This window comes from Diadema antillarum, unplaced genomic scaffold (genome assembly GCF_040938485.1).
Source record: "Diadema antillarum isolate AM-2024a unplaced genomic scaffold, OU_Dant_1.0 seq00000810_RagTag, whole genome shotgun sequence".
NCBI classification, from domain to species: domain Eukaryota; kingdom Metazoa; phylum Echinodermata; class Echinoidea; order Diadematoida; family Diadematidae; genus Diadema; species Diadema antillarum.
The window spans coordinates 2,662,087-2,686,789 of record NW_027271690.1 but is presented as its reverse complement, the minus strand read 5'-3'; the positions used below and the strand labels follow the sequence as shown (position 1 = coordinate 2,686,789).

General features: G+C 36.6%; 1 protein-coding gene across 1 annotated transcript in view; it reads left to right on the top strand.

Moving 5' to 3' along the window:
- The window catches only part of LOC139739663 (uncharacterized), a 65,191-nt gene that overhangs the window by 20,286 nt on the left and 20,202 nt on the right, over positions 1 to 24,703 (top strand). Inside the window, exons 2-5 of the mRNA XM_071650276.1 lie at positions 915 to 1,038; positions 17,906 to 17,963; positions 21,653 to 22,121; positions 23,470 to 23,630. Coding sequence (XP_071506377.1) covers positions 915 to 1,038; positions 17,906 to 17,963; positions 21,653 to 22,121; positions 23,470 to 23,630 — 812 coding nt within the window. The remainder of the gene's footprint in view (positions 1 to 914; positions 1,039 to 17,905; positions 17,964 to 21,652; positions 22,122 to 23,469; positions 23,631 to 24,703) is intronic.

The window sequence follows — 24,703 nt, the reverse complement described above, 5'->3', positions numbered from 1 at the left end:
CAAATATCTGAAGAAGATTTACACTATAATGTGATTTTTGTTGTTCCTAATCTCATGCACTTAAAATACTAGTCACAAAAACTCTGTTTGAAAGAGATTGTCATGTATATGCCATGAGCTATAATTCCAGCTTAATTGTGGCTTCTTTTTTCAACTTTCTACTTCCTTGTTTGATTCTCCAATCAAAGTTCACTTTTTATACCATGCACTATACTTGTACAGTGTACACTGTACCCAATTATACTTCCCAAAGTGATTTTATATTGAAATACATTGTATCTACATGTACTGACCTACACTCCATGCACCCTGGTGGGCGATGTAAATTGACTGAACTGTTTGTTTGGAATCAAGTAAATAACCACGTGTACACACAATCCTGAAATAGTAGAATGAATACAAGGACAGCCGTATGAAAAAAAAACAAAAACAAAACAAACAAACATCAAATTGATTTTCTGATCTTGTTTTATCTATTTTACAAGATTTATAATGATCTATCATTTGTTTTTTCTGAAGCCAAGGTGTTTATTGTGTATTTAATGGTACGTGGATTTTGATACATTTGAACATGTACCCCACACAGAGCACTGTACAAAATTTATACACAATGGCCTTTGCTTTTAACAATAGATAGTTTTTAGAATAACTTCTGATGCCTGTCACATATATCTACTACAATTTCATTCTTAAATGTTTTATTTTTTTTCCTGTCAAACACTGCACTCTTTTGGAGACACAATTTACATTATTTTGTGAACTTTCTTCAGAACTTTGCATCAGCAAGTGAGCTATTATCTACATTGTAATTTTTTTTTATTATCCATGTTTATCATATTTTGGAAGAGCATACAGTATAGTTGATGTCAGGTCTAAATTTTAGTGTTTGTTCCTATTCTCATTTTGTTGACTAGATTCCCAGACGGAGGCGGGCACCATTCAGCTGTCTCCCGTGGCAACGGTGGTCCTCAGCTTGACTGCCCTCATCAGCCTCCTCCTCATCCTCCTCCTCTGTGCCTGCGGAGAAAAGTCCAAAGAGTAAGTGAGAACGTAGCCTTTTGTCAAGGCCCTCTCGCTGTAATGGGCGAGTGAAGCGAGTCCAGTCGAGCGCGACAGCGCGAGGGCCTTTTGAGATCTGCTTCACAAGTTATTATCATTCATGACACGTGAACCCTACTTAATATTCCTATTAACAGGTTCCGGTCGACCAATGGAATGGCGCGCTCCCCACATCCTCAGCCTTGGTGTTGTCATGCCTGTTCGCATTCATCACTGACCACCCGTTGAGGTCTGTGGTGTGCATTCGCTGTATTCAAATCGGGTTCAAGCAGACAGACACACTGATTGGTCGACTTTTGCTCCTGAAATTGGGAAGCAAATGTTGGTAATTCAAAGGGCTGGCAAAAGGATGCGAAGCAGATCTCAAAAGGCCCTTGCGCAACTCCACTCAGCTGGGCTCTCTTCACCATACAGCAAGAGGGCCTTGACAAAAGGCTAGTGAGAACGAGGCTGAGAGTAGTATTCCACTTGTAGGATTGGGACTGTGGCAACGTGTGACGAGGTAATGGGTTTTCCCCCCAATTCTTAAGTTTTTAATCCATCGAATCCTTGGGGAATTTGGCTGTTCAAAAGATCACTTCATTGCCATTATAAGTGGCCAGTGGTGTAAGTGGCACCTCTGATTTTCAACATATTTCTTGATTTCCTGAAAGATTTGATGAAATTGGTCAAATTGATTGAATGTGCACAAAAACTCAGACAAAAATGTTATTAACTCATTGTAGACAGAAATATAAATTCTATCTTCTATTACATGTACGTGATACAAATTTCAGAATCAGTTGTAAACTTATCAATCAAGAAGCAATTAAAAGTTGTGCAAGCCAAACGAAGAATAATGAATGAACAATGAAGGACACAAACAAGAGAAAATGTCTGTCTTTTTACATGTTTCACACATTGTGGAATATTAAAGGATGCAAAGTTGAAATTATGATGAAAAGATCTCGTACCGAATCAAAGAAATTATGGTTTTTTGAACATGATTGAGTAACAAACTCAAAGCTTATTATCAAACAGAAAATGGCAAATTAATGGGTGTGCTGATTTTCCATCAATTATGAAAACAAATCAACCCAACCCAAGCAAATTTCAAGTTTCTGTCAGAAAACAACAACTACAAGCAAAAGACTAGAAAAGAAAGAGAGAAAATTTGAAACCTGAAACAATCATTTTGCACTTTTTTACACAAACAAAGATACAAGTACGTATTAATCTACACTGTATCAACATTACACTGTATTTATCTAATTATTAAGAATAATAGCTCATGTTTTGTTGGAAATGGGATAAAGGGTATGAATGTGTTTTAATAGGATGGGGATGTGTTGGTCTGGGGGAGGGGTACTGGCAGGAAATAAAATAGAGGCGTACAATTGTACATAATGCATGGCTATTGTGGGAAGATGTCTTTTAAAGGGATGGTACAGTATTGGTATGGAAGAGAACTGGGCTTTTAACTTTTTGCGAGATACCAAGAAAACACTTTGCAATATGAAATAGTACAGAGCATACCATTGTAAGAGGAATTCAAAGTTTATTTTATGAAAATCAGATTTGGAATGATTGAAACATCCAAAAACAAGGTAAAACAAAGCAATCGTAATAAAGGATGGGTCCCACACTTTAGAATCGCTCTGTTTTGGATCTTGGCCATTTCAAGACCAATTTTTATCAGATAAACGTTGAATTCCTCGTGGATTTACATGCTCTTTCATATTTCATATTTAAAGAGGTGTCTCATATTCTCACCAAAAAATGTTAGAAACCAGAATTTGGGTCTCAACCAAAACTATACGATCCCTTTAACAGTCAAGTTACATAGGATGGGGGAACTGAATGGAATATAGTGTCCACTTGAGTGGCATTTGGTAGTAACTCCAGTATGAAATATATAAAAGAGGAAGGAAGTTCTGCCAAAATTCGTCAAGAGCACTTTTAACCCTTTCTGTGCCAGGGACTTTGGACAGTGCATACAATGCTATTAGGTTTCCCCTGCCAATCAGCACTTAGAGCACGCAAAGGGTTTAAAGGGATCGTATAGTTTTGGTTGAGACCTAATTTCACATTTCTAACATTTTTAGATGAGATAATGAAAAACCTCTTATGAAATATGAAAGAGCATGTAATTCTATGAAGAATTCAACGTTTATTTGATGAAAATTGGTTTTGAAATGGCTGAGATATCCAAAAAGGAGCTATTCTAATAAAGTGTGGGACCTACACTTTATTACGATCGCTTTGTTTTACTTTGTTTTTGATAGATGTTTCAGTAATTCCAAACCTGATTTTCATCAAAAAAACTTTGAATTCCTCTTAAAATGATATGCTCTGTACTATAAGTGTTAATCTTGGTACAATGTTGTATCTCGCAAAAAAGTTAAAGGCCCAATTCTCATCTCCACCAATACTTTACCATCCCTTTAATTGTAGCCACCTTGGGGGCATTTCATGAAGCATTTTGTCTAAAAAAGTCGTCGGACAAATTTGCTCTCAGCCAATCAGATGCTAGGATTTCAGTAGCTTGTAACAGTTTGTCAGGAAAAATATCCGACCAAACTGCTTCATGAAATCCCCCCCCCCCCCCCCCCCCCCGATTTGTTTCTCCTATAGTGATGGCCATCACAAAATGGTCGAGAAAGGTGATGATATCAGATGGGCAGCCAACCTGTCTGTAGTGGTCACCTTTTTATCTTCTAAAATACAGTGTACACGGGTACATGGGCAGAATGAAGGATGCCACATACTGCCTTGGAAAATTAGTGAGGCCTGTTCTATAAAGCTACTTGTTAAACAGTGTACATACAAAATGTAGCTGTACAATGCAGTGTACACTATATAGTACATGTGCGTAGTATGTACAGTTTTAGTGTACGTTTGTGTGTATGCGTATGTCTGTGTGTAAATGTACGTTGTATACTGGTACATCCAATCGCAGATTGAAAGGGCGGAAGTGACGTTGAGGTGTAAAGACAAACCTGGAAGTGGTGGTGTTGAAAATGACTGGGTTGGGTGCCATTCTGGGCATCAGGTTTGTTTGTGTTCGTGACAGAGTGGTAAAAGCTTTCAAGTTAAAGTCTCTTCCGTGTTGAGAAGTGTTTGCAATGAGATGTAGGTTCATTAAACTACAGTATGTATTCCAAGTATTCAGATTCAATGTCATTGTTTAAATTCAGTGAAATATTCCTGTTTTAGAAATAGAAATGTTCTCTAGCGTTACATGCACATTATGGCTCTGATAGAATAATGTGAAAGTTGATTTGATGGGCCTTTGATATTTACTGTACACATCACGTGACGTTGTTTTGTCTGATTCCAGGTACTATACAACTTTCTTTGTTTTCTAGAAGTCATTTCTTGTCTATCATGCAAAGTCAAGGTTAATAAGAAGCAATGTGTCGCTTTAAGGGGTAATTTGGCTGTGGAAAGGAAGGACGTGGGGTACACTGTATGGCCGGGAAGTGGTGGAGGGGGTGTGTGCATTTTATGTATGAAGCCATCACGCATAAAGATGGGTTGATGTGTAGAATGTGGCCATAAATCACAGCCCAGCAGTGACAGAAATGCTGGTTTATGGATGCGGTGATTGAACATCCCAGCGTGCGCAGAAAGAGTTGTGTAAACAGTTACCAAAGGGGGATGATTATTTCAAAACACAAGTAGCAGTCATCGCTATGGAAGCTTAATAAAGGAAAGACCAGAAGAAAAAGAAAAAGAAAAAAGAAAAAAGAAAGGATGAAAATAATAGATTAAGCCATATATACGTACATAATTGTATAAAACTCAAATTCAATTTTCACATCTCGAATTATGAGTATGAAATGATGCAAGATATTCTTGCAAGTAAACTTTTATGTGAATGGAGATTTCTTTTTTGTTTATAGAGTTATAATTACCAATGGGATTTCTTTCCACAACATAGGCTGATAAAGTTGCCAAAAATCAAATTTCCTGATAATTCTTCAGACTCTATTTACAAAAGCATTACAGTGATGGTTTGTTTCACTTTATATCTGAAAGTCTTCGACAGAAATGATAAGAAAGTCTGCCACCAGATGCAGTCTTAAGGATTGTATACATTGTACACAAACATGGTACACTGTACAAGCCTCAAAGTTGAGATGTGTGATGCACAGTCAAGCAAGTGGGAGATCAGACATACAGTAATACATCTACATTGTAGTGCAATAGTGGCATTCACACCGACACAAATTAACACGTTTTATACAGTATCTCACAATTTGCATCGTGATCCATATCAAAGATTTTGCTGTTTTGGACATTACAAATCGCATGAAGATACAAATAGCATGATCAACATCACAATCCAGATCCCAAGAAATCTTTTCAGAATTGTTGTGATTATTTGAGAATGAGAAGCACATTGATTTGCACTGCAGTGAGTGTTTGAACACTGGACAACAAAGTTAATACTTGTGAGATTTCTTATCCCATCATTCAAAACACACCCACAACAGTGCACGAACACAATTTGAGCAAGGGCCACCCTTCACAAGATTTCAGGCCTGCACAGTTTGATTGACAAATTACCGTTATCAATACACCTGTACAATGGTTGCAATAAATCTTGGTATTTGGTACAGTACTTCATGTATTGTACTTGGTATCTTTGCCAATTTGTCTTCGTTGCATGTGAATGACATGGCAAACACTGGTGATAGGGCTTTTAATAGACAATGCTATTGTACAATGTGCCATGCCCATTTAAAAATCTACCATTCCAACCACATTTTGATGGCCAACTCCTCCCACAATGTTGACAGAAGAGCTACATTTGGGAAAATGATCCTCAAATAATGATACTGTCATGTTTAACATTGATCCCACATGAAGCTTGCTACGCCTGTAATACTTTTCTGTTTTATCACTCAGCAAATGTAGTTTACCAAAACATTCTGACAATTAGTGTGTGTTTGCTACCAGTATAGCAGTACCCTATATTGTATTCACGACTTTTAACTGCACAGTACAGAGCATCATTTCGAAAATGTACAAGGTAGCATAGTCTAGTAAACAAAACAAGCAAACAAAGGAAGTTGCAACAATGTCAAATCAATTGTGGCACGTGCACTTTTCATCAGACCGTGCTGGCAATAGTTATGGCAATTCATTATGAACAAATTAGAGGTGTTTCCTGGGTAGTGTTGACTGGCGGTTGGTGAACTTGTTTTCTCCAAAGAGGACACCCATATGAACAGCAGGTGGCCAGAGGGGTACGTCTTGATTGTGAAGAAGATGAGACAATATTAAAGTCTTTAGTTCTAGACTGAACTAGTACCCCATACTGTATACGCTATAATTTTCGCGTACATAAATTTTCGCGAATTGCCAATGGCCTTTTTTACGATCAGTGGTGTAACTTTTGTACTCGGAGGGTCAAAATTTCAAACAAAATATTTTTTCATTATTCTGTTTGATTCCTGTTTGAAAGTATTCAAATTTTTGAAAAAATAACATTTCAGACCTTAAAGCTGAAGGGTTATTGGTGTAATTTAAGGGAAACCCTGGCACCTGAAGTAAATTTAAGCAAAATTTTGCTTTCATGAATTGCACCATATTGACAAAACTCTGTAGTCAAACTTCACCATGCAAAGTTTATATGGTTAACAACAATATATAGTTTGTGAATCAAAACTATTTGGGGGTTGAATATAAAGTGAATTTAAAAAAAAATACATGAGATTTATAAATTTTTGCTAAAAATCCCAATTGACATGTAATTTTTAAGATTTTAACTATTTATTGGAGGGCAGGCCAGGTCAAACTCTTACTATAACAAGTCTTTAAGAAGGGCTACCTTCCTATGTAGGTTAAATGAAATTCCAATCATTTCTTTAAAACTTGGATTTTTCACACATGGATGTTTCGGAGGTGACAGTTAACATATTAGAATGTTTCGGAGGTGACACTAATATTAACACTCACTTTTTTTGAGAATAAGTGACAATAACACAAAAACTTCTTCTTTTTATCAATGTTTCTAATAATTATAACTCGAGAACAAGAAATTAACTCCTGTTTGAAGCAGATGAACCACACAGAACAAGTGTTTTTTTACACTTCATTAATTAGCATAGGTACTGGTCGTTTGCCTTCCATTTGGACAAAGGATGTAAGCTAAATATTGTAATCTGAAGAAACATGGCATTCCATTTTTTACCTTAAATTGAGATGAGGGTGTGAGATCATTTAAGTAATGTTTCTTTGCTCTCAGAACATTTTATTCCACAACACTAGGGAAGAATCACTTCGTTTCGGAGGTGACATTCAATGTTAACATTGTGTTGAAATATTCATTTACAGTAAGAATATGACGGACATAAGCTAGATATTGTAACCTGAAGGAACATGGCATTCCATTTTCTACCTTAAATTGAAATGAGGGTGTAAGATAATTTTAGTAATGTTTCTTTGCTCTCAGAACATTTTATTCCACAACACCAGGGAAGACTAACTTTGTTTCGGAGGTGACATTCAATGTTAACATTGTGTTCAAGTATTCATATAGTATGCCCCCCCCCAAAAAAAAAAAAAAAAAAAAAAAAAAAAAAAATACAATTAGACTTTTGCATTGATAGCACCCAATATGATTAAATCAGCTAAATTGTACTTTGGGGTCTTAAATTATAACATTTTAGCTCTATTTTGCAGGAAGCCCCAGTCAATTTGGTTAAGTGATCTCAAAGAAATGTGGAATGTTGTAAAGGATGTCAGGAGTCTGATTCTTCCAAGTTCAGCACTTGGATGCTCTTAGAACTGCACATCAATGTGTAAACACAATATACAGAACTTGGAGGGAAGGGATTCCTCACATGCTCTACAAAAATCCTCAATTCTCTTTGACCTCTGAAGCAAATTTAATGGGGTTTTCTGTAAGGTGTGGGCAATGAGTTATAATCTCAATCCCTCAAATTGTATTTTAGATTGATTCACTATCTTTAGAGTTATCGTTGTGGAGGGTACCTCTGTAGTTTTTTGGTGGGGACATACGGTATGAATACCAAAAGCAAAAATTCTTATTTGACTTGTGTACGTTTTTGTTTGCACATAGTTTTATGACTACAGTTGAACCTCTATTATCCGGCCTCCCTTTATCCGGATCTCTCTATTATCCGGACGCAATCTCGCCATGACTTTTTAATCTTTTTTTAAGAATTACGGGAGGAAAGATGGATTCCTACTCCTTGAGAACTCCTACACAAACACACATGAATTACATATACTTGATACATTTCTTAATAATTATTTAGGTAAATCATCCCAAGAATTTAAAAAGAAAATGATTTCATTCTTGCAAACACGAACCTCTATTTTGGGGTCTGTTACTGAGTGTAACAATGAAAAGGTTGCAGTATACACATTACTACATGTGGTACTACAATGGGCTACATCAGTACATGTGTATGTATATGTACATGTATAAAGCATTGAGTCTCCCGTATCCGGCCAAATCCCTTATCCGGATGAGCCCCGGTCCCGACTTGTCCGGATACGAGAGGTTCAACTGTAGATTAATTCAAGGATGTTCATGAATTCTTCATCATCCTTGATAGCCACCATACAAATGTTATAATACTGGTTAAAGGTGTTTGGTTCATCTGGGATAAATTTTCTATACACCAGATTCATTTACACTGTTGACATTACTAAAATATATTTTACGTACATCTTTCTGAATTGCTTGAAAATTACCTGCAAATCATATTAGTCACTTCTGAGAGTAAAAAGTATAAGATAAGAAAAAACATTTTATTATTTTTGAGGTGACACAACACAGAGACAACCCAACTTCTCAGGTGTTAACTATTTAGTGAACATTCATATCTTTCCTCATGGCTTTACTTTTCAAATATAAGCTCTTTCTTTCAGTTCTTACTTGTTATCTTGTTTAGTTATTCTCTTTCATGATAATGGATACCAGCTCATATTTTGTTTGAGATTGTAATTCATACTAATCTTTAACAGGTTTTTACAATTTGGTTAAGACAACAGTTTGTGTTTCCCAGCTGAAGAGAGCAGCATAATGCTTTTCTGTGAACTTGAGGGGAAAATTTGTTTTTGTTCAGTAATTTTCCCCATCAACTTCACAGAAGGTCCCGGACACAAACTGGTCTCAAATAAACCTATATGGGACCAAAACTGGAAAAGGACAAGTTCACCTCAATAGACATGAGGGTTGAGTAAATACAGCAATAATAGTAAAACACATCAGTGAGAGTTTGAGGAAAGTAAGGCAATCCGTTCCAGAGTTATGAATTTTTGAAGTTTCTGCTCAGTCAAAGCTGAATGAGAAGACTTCTATAGCTTGTGATGTCACATGTGTGCAAGGATATAGAGAAAGTATCAAGAAAATTCAACATACTGTATTTTCACTTTTCTTGCATAACAAAAGAACACATGACTTCTCTCTTTTGGAAGGCAGGGTGAATAATATTGCCCTAAAATACATCAGTAGCAGTTGAAGAAATGTGCACTTTTTTCAAAAAGTAAAGTTTTGTGAAATTCATTATATTTTCCTTATATCGCTGTACGCATGTGATATCATACACTGTCGTAGTCGTCTCATCCAGCAGTGATTGCGCGGATACTTAAAAAACCCATAACTTTTGAATGGATTGTCCAATTTCCCCCAAACTTTCAATGATGTGTTCTACTAATGTTGTTGCATTCACTAAATCCACATGTATATGAAGGTGGACTTGTCCTTTAAGAAACCATTTTCTTTTCCTTGAAATTCCAGTACTTAAAGCCAAATTCTAAGATAAAACACAATAACAAAACAAGGTAAACACCTCATCAAAATTATATTGAGATAGAACTACTAATCTTGTTTTTGGATCTTTCCCTTTCCAGTCCTGGGGACTTGTTCCTCTGTTCACTTTAGTTGTCACAGAACTTCAATAATCTTAAAAAATACAATGTCATAAACAGTTGGTTCAACTTGGAAAATGTAATTGTCCCCGCCGAACGAGTTCGAGCAGGGGACTATGAAACGGGCTCCGTACGTGTGTGTGTCCGTGTGTCCGTCCGTCCGTCTGTCCGTCCGTGTGTCCGTGTGTCCGTGTGTCCGTGTGTGCGTCCGTGTGTGATCAAAATCTTCAATTTGCTACTTCTCTGTCATTTATGAGCCAATTTTGATTCTGTTTGCTTTATATGATAGCACTACATGGGAGCTTTGAAACTTCTACACAGAATTTCAGTCGTGACCTTTGACCTTGACCTTTGACCTATATTGTACATTTTGCTACAAAATGCTACTCCTTCGCCATTTCTAACCCGATTTCGATTCCGTTTGCTTTATATGATGGCACTAGGTGAGGGCTTCAAAACTTCTACACAGAATTTTGACCTTTGACTTCTTTGACCTTTGACCTTGATTTTTGACCTATATTGTACATTTTGCTACAAAATGCTACTCCTTCGCCATTTCTAACCCGATTTCGATTCCGTTTGCTTTATGTGATGGCACTAGATGAGGGCTTCAAAACTTCTACACAGAATTTTGACCTTTGCCTTCTTTGACCTTTGACCTTGATTTTTGACCTATATTGTACATTTTGCTACAAAATGCTACTCCTTCGCCATTTCTAACCCGATTTCGATTCCGTTTGCTTTATGTGATGGCACTAGGTGAGGGCTTCAAAACTTCTACACAGAATTTTGACCTTTGCCTTCTTTGACCTTTGACCTTGATTTTTGACCTATATTGTACATTTTGCTACAAAATGCTACTCCTTCGCCATTTCTAACCCGATTTCGATTCCGTTTGCTTTATGTGATGGCACTAGGTGAGGGCTTCAAAACTTCTACTCAGAATTTTGACCTTTGCCTTCTTTGACCTTTGACCTTGATTTTTGACCTGTATTGTACATTGGCTACAAAATGCTACTCCTTCGCCATTTCTAACCCGATTTCGATTCCGTTTGCTTTATGTGATGGCACTAGGTGAGGGCTTCAAAACTTTACACAGAATTTTGACCTTTGCCTTCTTTGACCTTTGACCTTGATTTTTGACCTGTATTGTACATTGGCTATAAAATGCTACTCCTTCGCCATTTCTAACCCGATTTCGATTCCGTTTGCTTTATGTGATGGCACTAGGTGAGGGCTTCAAAACTTTTACACAGAATTTTGACCTTTGACTTCTTTGACCTTTGACCTTGATTTTTTACCTATATTGCACATTTTGCTACAAAATGCTACTTCCGGCGGGGACATATATTACGCACCGCGTAATTTCTACTTTTCCTTGTTATTATTGTCATATTAAAAAAAATAACATAATTTTGTTTATAATTACCACATTGTACATGGAAAAACAACAACTAAGAATTCAAGAACAAGTTGTGCACCAGCTATAGGCATGTGGCCTTTTTGTGGAGTTTGATTATTTGATGATTTTTTTTTTAACATTCTTTTTTTTATTAAGATTGTGGACTAGGGCATGCATGAACTCCCACATGTGCATGTATCACTTTGGTATCAAGGGAATTCTGGTGAGCTATGTATACAAAAGTCACTTCTGTTGTGATGATTTTATAGTCTATATTAAATGTATTAGAAAATGTTAATAGATAGTGACAAGGAACTGAAGTCTTGCCTTTCACTATCACATAACAATATGGTGTTAACAAACAATGTCACCTCCGAAACACAAGGAAAAGCAACCTACATGGAAAGCTGTGATTGGTAAATCTTTACAACTAAATTGCTTGTGGAAATCAAGCTTCTAAAGATGAAAGCATCTATATGTTTACTTAACTAAAGCAGGAGAATTGATCTTGATTACAATATTTTATATACAACAGATGGGTGTATTTTGTGCATTCTCATTGTTTAAAAAAGTGAAAAAATGTAAATTTGCCCTAAAACATACAGTCTAGTAATAAAAAAAAGAGTGAGAGTGTGGTAGTTGATTTCTCCACTTTGAGACCTATGCTACTAAAATAAATGAAAACATTGGTGTACATGATATGGTTTCTCTTCAACAGAAATGAACAAAAAATCTTGTTAACAATGTTTTGTCACCTCCGAAACAGTAATTTTTAGTTTTTATTGGATCTTTTATTAATCTCTAGAAAATTCTCACTTCCTGTTGCCATATTACTACTGTCATCCAAAAGAGATTCCTGTCAATTGGACAGAATCAAACAAAATTGCTTTGTCTTCGAGAAATTATCAAATATAATATGCTTGCTGTTTCGGAGGTGACAATTGTTTCGGAGGTGACAAGTGTTAACGGAAAATTGTAAATTGCTCCGAAATGAAAACAACAGGCTATATTTCTACTACCTTCCTTCAGAGATAATGTGAGGGGATATGTTACATTTTTGCAAATGTAATGTATAACTGATGTCAAGAATAAAAAAATCAAATACATAAATCTGTTGTCTCGGAGGTGACAGAAATGTTAACGGAAAAGTTACATAAATTTATAAACACTCACCAAAAAACGATAAGCTATTTGAATTAAATAATCTTTGGATCAAAGTTAAGTCAGATTGATTACTATTCTGTTTTGATGGAAATTAGCGAAGTTGAATTTTATAATTGTGAACAAGAGCTAACTCAAAAGAGGGGTTAATTGTTAACGGAAAATGTCACCTCCGAAACATAAAGTTTGGACAATTTCAGTCTTTAAAGAAGACAAAGCAGAACCTGGTAAACATAATAGTTCTTAATGTTGGATACCTGTCTATCACAACAACAACAAAAATAATGGAAAGGAATACACAATTTAATATGCTAGCTCTGACAAAAATACTATGTCAGAATGAGTACACCAAAAGTGTTGGATTTCAAGCATGTAAGTGCCTGCCACATCTGAAAGAAAAAGAGAGGAAAGTTCATTAAGGTACCCAAGGTAGACACTGTGGGTGGTAAGTTTGTGAGAAAAAATGATGCATATCTGTCAGTGTATAAGAAAGTTATACACCAATTAGTGCCAACACTGTGTTTTACACCACTGATTGTAAAAATGGCCCAATGTCACACATTTTCGCGAGTGGTTAAATTCGCGATTGGGGGACCAGAGAAAATATGAAGTGGCAAAGAAAGTGTGAATTTTCAACTTACTAGCATATAAAGAATGATACTAGTTATACACTGCATGAAAAAGACTTGCCAAACTCTGCAAACTAGTAAGTTAGAATTCAACATTTTTGAAGTGGTTAAGTCCATCGCGCTAGATTTCTGACGAGTGGTCCCCTTGCGATAATGGATTGGCTCTCTACAGTATTCGTAAGTAGACGTGGACGTGCGTAAACAAGCTTAGCCAGTATGGTCTGTTCGGTAAGCTGTGACATGGTATTCTAGTACTGAAATGTTTGTATCATCAAGGCAAGGGATTCATTTTGGAAGGTAATATTTTCGCGTGTTGTTAATTTCGCGAATAGCTCCCGAATCGCGAAATTCGCGAAAATAAAACCCCCGCGAAATATATAGCGTATGTACAGTATTTAAAAGCTGTGTACTAGTAAATTACAGAGTGCAAAGTGTATGTACATATTTATTTTATCATTATGAAAAGGCCATTCCATTGAAAATTGGACAAGTTAATTTTTAGATGGAAAGTGGTGCTCAAATAAGCCATTTTGATTTTCTTATTAATGGTATGGTGTTGAAAGTGACTTGCAGGGCATGGGGGAATTATGAGGTATACATCCAAACAAAATGTGAATCTAGGATGGAATACTTACTCAACATATTAAGTAGCTCTGTTTCAGAAGAGATTCAATGCTGTATGGATGGAGTGAATGTAGAGTAATGGTTCATAAAATGTTTTTCAAGTGGATGTGGGAGGGGATAAAATGTTTTTCAAGTGGATGTGGGAGAGGATAAAAAGCTTTGCCTATGTTAGATACAAGTGTACTTTAAATCATACATCAACACAAAGTATTCAGTATTAAGGTCTGTGATACAGCATGTGTAGGTATTCATTATGAATGAATAGTCAGACCTGTTGTTTTTTAATGCATATAAATGCATCCTCAGGATTCGAAATTGGCGATGGTCCGCTGGCCATTGGCCACCCGAAATCACGTCGGACTAGCTAAAAATAGTGAAATTCTGAAGTTTCTAGTCCGTCTGGCTAGCCAAAATGTTGCTTCAGTGTCAAAATTGATTCTAAGTAGTCTGCCTCGCTAGTTAAAAAAAAGTTAAGTGCAACCCCTGATCCTACAATGTACATAATGTATCATTAAATATTGTATGCAGATTTACATGACCTATGTAAAAGTGAGAATTATACAGATATGCTGCATGAGTGTATTCTTTTTCTTAATAGATTGGGGTGGGGGGTGGGGGGGGGGGGTGGGGAGCGATTGATATAAGAGGCCTCAGGATTTGGAAAAATTGTCAGAAACTTTATGATTTCATGTTACTTTTTTACAGTATTGGTTCCTTGATTACCAGAACTTGATTATGCTGTATACTATTATTCCCACTGCTTGCCTAACGCTATATCTCAATTTTGAATAAAGTGTATAGTATATGAAATATAATCACAAAGATGGTATTAGAAGATTTAAGTCAATATAAGATCATAGATTTCAGGCATGTCCATAATGGACATCTATAGTAAAAGATGATGAAATACATTTACATTTGTAATGTGATGTTTCAATGTTAGTATTTTCTCAGGATTTGATTATCTTGTAATACTTTTAGAAGACAATTTGATGCATATGATTTGATCTTCTGTATTATGTTTATCAAAGTTTACATGCCATCAGCAAGAACATCAGTATTGGACATTGTTCTGAAGGATACACTCTCCTTTAAGCTTGATTATTAATGCAAAAAAAAAAAAAAAAAAAAAAAAAAAAAAAAAAAAAAAAAAAACCTCCCACGTCCAGTGGATCAGGGTGTGGCACAGTTGGACAACCTGCCGTTTGACATCAACTTGGTAATCATGGCCGCCGGCGTATCATTATACCACAAAGAGTCAGCGGATGAGTAGTGGACCTGCCATCGTATGATGTTGTGCAAACAGAGCTTTTTTTTTTCTTTCTTTCTTTTTGTTTGGTCATAATGGCAGCTGCTTTTATCCACCAATCAGGAGGGAGTGAATGTTATTCACTTCACGAGAATTACCTACTTTAGGAGATGATCTAATGGCTCTGTGGACTGAGCAAATTATAGCAAAAATATAGTCTGTTTGGATAGTCTCAAGGAAGTCATCCCTAATTACAAATCGCAGTTTCATTTTTCTATAGATCTGCGGTCAGTATATCGGCACAACAGCATTGCAACCTAATACTGTTTTCCTTGTAATTATGTACAGAATTCTGCTGGTATAATATACAATTTTATGTTTGCCCCAAGTACTGTTGTGAGTGACTTTCCACAGTGCCAGGGTGACCCTCGGCATGATATTCAACTGTAGATAACTGTTCTGTTCACTTTTGATCGCGCTGATGTTTGAGGATGAATGATTTGACATATCGTCGCTGGGGCGACAAGACCTCGTACAGTATACTCTACAAAATGTCAAATGTTCAGGAGAGCCAAAAAAACATGGCGGCCAAAGCGCTATAACAAATGGAATAGCCTTTCCTTTTACATGCCATGGTGGCTTCATTTTTGGAGTTAGATAGTTGGGATTTGGACAGGATATCACTGAACCCATTATTTGACTATTAATCCAAAAAAGTCATTTTCACCAAAATTTATTTTTTATTTAATGTATTCATCATTGTTAACTACATTGTAGATCATTGTTAACCCGTTGATTATGGACTGATTTTGCTACAACAGGCATTTCCCATAAATCTGCCTGAGTATACTCAGGACTGGTCCTCAACGGGTTAAAGAGTTGTGGCTGGCATATAATCATATAATGGTAATGGTAATGGTTTATTTAAAAAAATTCATTTGCAACCATGAACATGGCTGAATTGCAGAATTTTGTACAGTGTAATATTTCATTTTATGGTAACATACATAATCATACAATCAGTCTACGATTAAAAGATAAAACTACACAATTATATACATACATATAAAAAGCCACCTGATAACCAAAATAGCAGAATTAATCAAATACACTTATACACACACATTGAGAAATATGCTAGGAAAATTATACATAATCTTCATATCACCATTATATACATACACAAACGTATAGACAAAAATATATCAAAAATACACAAATCATTACACTTCTCCGACAACTTTCAAATTTTGTTTACATCTTGTTTACATCAAATACATGTGCTGAAAAAAAAAAAAATTAGGCCGGCAGTGATAACATATAAGAGATGTCAAACACTCATGTATGGAAACGGAGGTATATATATATATATATATATAAAAACACACAAATCATTATACTTCTGCAACAACTTTTATATTTTGTTTATACATGTGCTGAGAAATAATTTAAGGGGGCAGTGATAACAAGAGATATCAAACACTTGTGTATGGAGACGGAGAGAGAGAAACACAGAAGGGGTACTTGTAAAAAGGAGATAGCAAGAAAGATAGAAAGAGACAGAAGAGAATACTAGGGAAGAGATATGCAAAAAGATATAAAATATCAAATATATTTGTTTTCATCTTCTATTTCTATCAAAATCATCATTTCAATCCATATAATCTCTTAACTTTGCTATCTTTTTAACAATACTGTACATCATGATCAAAATTAGATAAAAACCAAACTACCTTATCCATATAAATCGTATAATAGATATAAAATATCAATCTTACGAATGCAGATGTGAAATACACACAAAATATATGGATCAGAAAAAAAAAAACATTCCAAAAACTCACAGAAAATATGACAATATCATAACATTCAGGAATAATTATTGCACAACAAAAATATTGTAAAAATGTGGCTTATTAAATTTCAATCGCATGATTATCATTATGACCACTGATGGACGGGGAGGGCGCCCCATGAAACCGTATCAAACGGACATTGTCATATTGCTTGGTATACTCTTTTGATGTAGAGGTATGAATATTGCAGAAAGATCTCTAAAGACAACCAATAAACTCTGTACACCCCTGAGAACCATTATTTAGATGGCGATTTTTAAAACGTTGCGCCATTTCGCGTAAAAGTAATTTGAAGAGAGGGAGAGAGAGAGAGAGAGATAGGAAGAAAGAAGCGAGGGCAAGAGAGAGGGAGAGAGATAGGAGAGAGCGAGATAGGTATAAAAGCCCATTGCCATAATGCCTCATAAATAGTGCATCCGAACAATAAAATATAAATTATGTAAATTATGTAACATTTATATCATCTATAAAAAGCGGAAGGATGATGTCATTATCTGGATGAAAGTGATGATTTGTTAAAATACCAATAACAGCAACAATAATGAAAGTAATCATAGGTACATGTATTGCTGGATGCTTTTCAGTATACTAATGTGCTGATAACTGTTGTTATTAAACAATAATCATACCAATGATTGTGATTTAATGATGATTGATAATACTGATCATGTTAATGGCACTGGTTATGAATTGGTAACCTACAATTGCTTCTACAGTGTACAACTGTACCGCCGCTGCTACCACTACTCTGTTTTTAACCCGTTGAAGACGGACTGATTCTGCTACAAAATGCATAATTTTCCATAGACATCTGCCCGAGTGTGTACTCAGGACTCATCCTCAACGAGTTAACAGTGTAATAAGAAGGCAAAGATGATGAAAGAAAAATAGAGGATGAAGAATGATGAAAAGAAATTAAAAGGTGAAGAATGATCAATGATTAAATGTGACTGTGATTATCATAAATCAAGTACCGTAGTACAATGTGATCTGTATTATTGTCGATGTTGTTTTTCCTTTCCTTTATTTTCAGTGCTGAGAATGTGAGCCATGTCCAGGAAAATCCCAAAAGGAATGGAACACAGAATGTGGTAAGTTATTCTTAATAATGCACATCATCTATAGGCATGAACTCTCTTCTATTGCTGTCTAAGATAACAAATGACATTTTAAAAAGAGTGGTGTTTGGAGGATCAATCCTGTCTCTGCTGTTTGCCCTATTATTCGAAATATGGGCAATATCATCTTGAATAAATAGAATTTCGATAAAAAAGTTAACATTCAAAGCAACCCCCCCCCCCCCCCCCAAGAAAAAAAACACACAAAAAACCTGAAAGTTCTGTTAAAGCATTTAAAGGGATCATAGTTTTGGTTGAGACCTAACTTCAGGTTTCTAACATTTTGGTGAGATAGTGAGAAACCTCTTACGAAATATGAAAGAGCCTGTAAATTCCAAGAGGAATTCAAAGTTTATTTGATGAAAATCGGTTCTGAAATGGCTGAGATACCCAAAACAGAGCGATCTGAATAAAAGGTGGGACCCACTTTTTTTTTATGATGGCTTTGTTTTACTTTGTTTTTGGATGTCTTTGAATTTGAATTCTTCTTAGACTAGTATGCTCTGTATTATTTCACATAAGTAGTTTCTTGGTATCTCACAAAAAGTTAAAAGCCCAATTCTCACCTCAACCAATACTGTACCATCCCTTTAATGTGAATTTGTTACTTTTTTAGTTTCCATCCATTGTAAGAATTTCACTTCATTTTCAATATTTCATTTTATTTCATTTCTAACAACACAAAACATGAGTGTCACATAATAACACAAAAGCAGTTTGAATGTTATACCAGAGAAAAATACTTTGAACTGACAGTAAATACTACTATATATGGCCTTTCTGATTACATCGAGTTAAAATTGAAATTGTTTGAAGTGGAGGGGACTACTGAAAAGCAAAGCTTGTAATTTGCAGTGTCCACGGGGACAATTACTGCTGAATTAATAAAAAAATATAATGCAAAATGTCCCGCCCCCCCCCTAAAAAAAAAAGAAAAACAGAAAAATGAAAGAAAAAGAAGGAGAAACAGAAAGAGAGAGAGAAAAAAAAAAAGAAAGATACCTCAAATGTCCACAAGAAACCAAAAGGAAGGAGATGAAAGCGCACAAAAGTTTTTATTGCTCTGGTTTATGGTCGTTTGCAGTCGTTGGAAGGAAAAAAGCCAACCGAAACAAGCATCATATTCATCGCAGCACACTAGTAATCATCATCCAGTTTGAATGATACAAATCTGTCTAAATGATTCTTACCCATGGATACATGAATGTGTGTGCCATACAAACTTTTTGTATATATTCTTTAATGACCCTTTCATTTTCATGAATTTTTGGAGTTGACTATAGATATTAGTGAAAAATGATAACATGCCAAAATATTACCCCCCATATCAAAGGCAACAACAATTATATCTTCTTCAAGGTAACAGATTGCCAACTTTGCTTCCTAAATAGGAATTACTGTACAACATGATATATTCGCGGCATGAATTTTTCGCGAATTGAAGCCGACGGCCTTTTTTGCGGCATGAAATTTTCGCGAACTGCCACTGGCATTCAATGCATATAGTGTAAACAAGAACTTTTGCGTGCATTTTAATTTCGCGAATCTTGGCGCTCGCGAAATTCGCGAAATTAAAATGCACGCGAAAATTCCTCGTTTTACAGTATGCTTCAAATTGACATTTGTAATTTCCTCCCAAGAGCTTTGAATATCAGTACTGATTTTACCCCAATGTGAAATTGTCTTAATTATACAAGTCCCCACTGGGATATGGCTATGTGTGCAAAATATATTCGGGGGCATGATATGTTTAGTAGTACATGTACAGTGTATGTTGTACATACATGTATATGCCATAATTTCATATTTGCTCCCCTGAGGCAGAGAAATCAGGATGTAAGACTAAGGTAGCTGGCTGGATAACTGCCACTGCAGATCAAACAAATGATTCTGTGATTCATATTTCCGCTCACCAGCTGCTCGGCCCCTGCCAGTGTACACACACGGCGTGAGCCAAGTTCCGTCAAAAGAACCGTTCAAGTGAGCCAGTACGGTGTCCGCCCAGTACTTGGCAAACAATTTATTTGTACATTCAACCATAACTTGTTTACTGCACTCACAATATTGTTTTGCTGTTGTCGTTTTTTTTTTTTCTTGATGAGTGCTGCTGAAGGAGATCATGGGGGGGGGGGGGGGGTGTTGCTTGTGAAAAGTATTTGCATGTTTCCTGTGTGTTAATGTGTTTTGTTTAGATTTGCCTTTTTAGCTTGTAGGAAGTCAAAAAGGAAGAGGAATTTAAGAGGTGTGATGCCTGTTGTTGTGCAGTCAAAACTCATTTGAGGCGGACAGTTTTACCTGCCAAATTTTGCAGCTGTTCATGAGTCAAGCATAAGTTCTGGTTGCACCTCAACAACAGCTGTAGCAGAGCATTGTTTCAAAATGGAGCAGTTACAAATATCACCTTGACTTTAAGTTCTGCCACACTGGACTATAAAATGTGCAAAAAGATGTGTATAGGCATGGAGCTACTAACGTAATCTCTGTTAGTAGCTCCATGGTATAGGCGACTAGAAGAGTGATATTTCAAATGTATAGTATAAAAACCATTCACAAGAATCTTCACTTTCAGCTCTACAAAAGTTGCTTTAATGTTTTCTCTTCTTGCGCTTTAGTAGAAACAGTATACAAATTTGGTAGTGTATATGATGCAAATACAAATATAAATGTATTTGATAAATATAATGGGAAACTCCCAGCCAATTCTTCAGCTGCCTTTTTTTTTTCTTTCTTTTTTTTTTTGGGGGGGGGGGGGGATCATGGGTGGGCATTCAATCAGTTATTTCTACTTCACTTTAATATAATACCTCAATCACCAGTTAGAGAGCCCACTCAAGTTTAACCCGTTGAGGACGAATCCCAATTATACTCGGGCAAGAGTCTATGGGAAATGCGTGTTGTAGCAAAATCAGCCCATCTCAATGGGTTAATGATTCTCAGTTCAACAGAAATGCTAAGGGTGACAGTATGAGGATCAGGGGGATGAGATAATCTTTTCATTGACTAGAAGCTATTCGAGGTCTGCGCACTTTGGAGAACAAAAGAACAGTTAGGTTTAAGGAAGTTACAAGAAACGTGAGACCCTCCACTTCACATGATCACCACTTAAGAGTATCAAATGTAAGAAGATACAACTTACAATGGGTGAAGCCTTCTGCAGTACATCCTGTGAAACCGTGCTATGAAATAAACCATCTCTAATCCAAACTGAAAATCAATTAGCGCAAGGAAATCCTTTACCAGTCAGCCAAGATATACAGTGACCTCATCTGTTCCAGCATTTTCTAGTAGAACAAATCGGCTTTCTCCACTGGATACTATCAAAATATTGATACCTATGTCTGTTCCATTTTCAGACTGGATGAGGTAGTGGTCAGTCAAATAAAACAAAACAAAACAAAACAAAACAAGAAGAAAACCTGACCAAAAAAGGGTGTATGTGACCTCCCGTGTTTCTTGGAATATTCTTGAATTAGTTGTAGATGAAAGTGATACCCGCAATACATTCAAGAATAATTTCCCAGATATTGTAAAGTTGCAGATTCGAAAGGAAAGGATGAAACATGACAGTATCCTACCTCTTTGAACTTCTGATTAATTTGAGCCAAGCTGTAACTAATGCTAAAATCAATGAATGATATCTGTCACTTTCATATGTTTGACAGCAACCACAAACTGACACGAGCAAGGTAGCAACGTTGCCCAATGGCATACCTGGCAACAGCATCAGCCAATCGACGAGCTTTAAGACCCTACCCCCCTCCCCCAATGGAGCCACGTCGCCGACGGAGAGCTCCCCGCCCGTGAACATCAAGCGCACCTCGACCGTCGACCGCCGCCTTCCGGAGCTCCCGCCCATCCCGCCAAAGGTGCCAGACATCGCGGAGAATGCTGAGAACGATTACAACGGCACCTACGACATCATCAAAGATGATAAGAAGAAGGAGGCTGGAGGAGCAGGGAACTCCCAGCCCCCGGTTGATGACGATCCCGCCTACAACAGTGTTGACGAGACTCTCGCCAGCAGCATCGTTAGGAAGGATGCGGTTGCCATGGGAGCCACAGGTGGATTGGCGGGCGGGGCTGCAGCAGGCTCTGGTGATGGTGGTGATGATAACTATGCCAGAGTGAAAGGTATGGTCCTTTGCTGATAGTATTTCATAGATCATGCATTCGTGCAGAGTCCTTCTGAGTTTGCAGGAGGTTGCCTGAATACATTTAAAGGGAACCAACACCCAAAGAATAACATTTGCTAAAGTCTGCCAGTCCTGTCAGACAGCTCCACTAGTATTTTGTAAATTCTGCGAGCCATGAGAGAATTTGGTAAATAGAGAAAAAAAAAACATTTCCTTGTGTGCTTACCCTTTCAATACAAAAGAAGAAATGATCATTTTTAGAACTACAATTGTGAAACTGGCCTGTTTAGCTCAGTTTACGTGTAACAGGTGCTGATGTTTGGTGTCATAATATCTCGACACGTGTAATTACCGAATCGTCTCACAAATCTGTGCTATTAAAGTTAAATTGGGAATTGTTTGACAGTGCTCAAACATTTGAGCATGGTAACTTGGGGAGTATTGGATCCTTTGCCATGTCTCTACATGTCAGGACAAAAGTATTTTGCTGTAAAAAATTGCCATCAGTGATATAATGAATTTGTATGTCTCATTACATAACTGAAATTACAGTGTACTCGTACTATCTATCCTATCCTATGATCAGTCAGACATTCCTTTCATCATTATACTTCATCACTTCCTATCTTACACTTTATCACCGTCATACGGTTTACTCAGCTCTTATCTTGACCAATCCCACTCTTTCAGTTTGACTGTGTCTACATAAATGTTAAACTTTACCTTGCATGCTGACAGAAAATAAAACATGCGTCCTTTGTTTCAGTCCAACTAACATGTTACAGAAGAAATATCATTCCAGAATTTGTCTGGCTTGAGAATTGTTGTGCAGTTCGCTTGCTAAGATGCTTTTTATAGCACACACTTCCCAATTGTTTTTTGGCAGCTCTGATTGGTGGCCTTGCATAGAATGGGAATATGGAAGCAGTTTATGCTGTCAAGATGCAGTGCATGTCATTATGATCCAACATGCTAATGTGCATTTTGTGGTTGCTAATGAAACTAAAAATGTCAATAAGTTCTGCATTAACAGATCCTTCTTTGTACACGTATGCATGTGTATTTGTGTGATTTATGACAAAACCAAAACTTTTGGAAAACAGAGTTCAAAGTAATGAAATGTCAGAGTTCTTCTTATCATAGAGGTGGTTTCTAATCTACAACTAGGAAGCTAAAAGTTTTCCTTATTGCTGAAGTCATTTCCCCTGTAATTTCCTACAATGTATGCATGATGCAACAAAATGGAGCTTGTCATCTAATGGTTGATTTTCTTACATTGTCTGTAATATTGGTGATTATTACACAACAAATGTCCCATCTTTTATGTCACATTACCTCCAACCCAGAGGCCAACCGTCTGTCTGGTACAGAGGCGGCTGGGACGACGAGCAACGCCGATGAAGGGATGGACGAGGCCGACTTCGACGGATCGTATGCGGCGGTTAAAGACATCCAGGCCAGCAGTAACAGCAGCAACCATGCCTACGCTGTTGTCAAAGACAAAAAGGTGAAAGATTATACAGATCATTGTATATAACCATACAGATTGTATAACGCCTATTTTTTGCTCTCTTTTTCTAGCTTATATAGAATATATTTACGTGACTTGCCACAACAAAGGGATCCTAAAGTCGCTGATGGCTGATCCGAGAAAATTGAGTTTGAAGTCAGATCATCAAAATTGGTCAAAACAAAGGGATTTCTGTTTTTGGCATACTTTTGTAGTCTAATGTATCGTCTATCATCTGCCGAAATTTTGAAGCTAAATGATCAAAGGAAAAGCAAGAAATTAGTGTTTTTCTGGGCCATAGCCCATGATTTTTCGACTTTCAACAGAACAGAAGCAAGTCCAAAGATTTGGATGTAGCACCGCAGCTAGACTCCACCCCTAGCAATGGGGGAGTGATCTTATTGGCCAATGCGTGGCATCCTGGTTACTGATTGGACGTATATAGACGGCTGGGGCTAAGCTTGAATGAACACTGAGGAGGTTGCTAGGAGCATACCTTCTACTAGTATTGTCAAGAGGTGAAAACTGTCTTACCTCCCCTTGAACATAATAGCGTCGGAAGGAAAACTTTGAAGGCGGTTTTCTCGAAATGTTGATTTAAACCACTCCACATGCGCTAATAAAATCATTGATATCTCCACAACCGAATACGTTTATGAGTTGTGTTATATATGAAATTAAAGTGGAAGAGTAAAGGAATAATGTCATGTCATTTTCAGAAAATTGTCCTCCCCCAACTTTCTGATCCTTTCGTTGTAGCGGGTCACATATCATCTTGAAAGCACTACAGTGTATGTTACATTATTGTATATATCATATACATGACAAATGCATGATAACCCAAATTGCAGTTTTTCTTTGCTGTCATGGGCCAAGGTGAAAATAGAATTGCAGGACATATGACTGTAAGTAATGTTTTTTTTAAGATAATACTTTTATTGACCAACAAGACTGCATGCAAGTGCACCTGCTACAGGCATTCATTACCAGACAAAATCCCCCAAACAACAAATCTGGCATTAATTCATAGTTAAATGTATGATATCTAGTAGATGACTATGATAAATGAA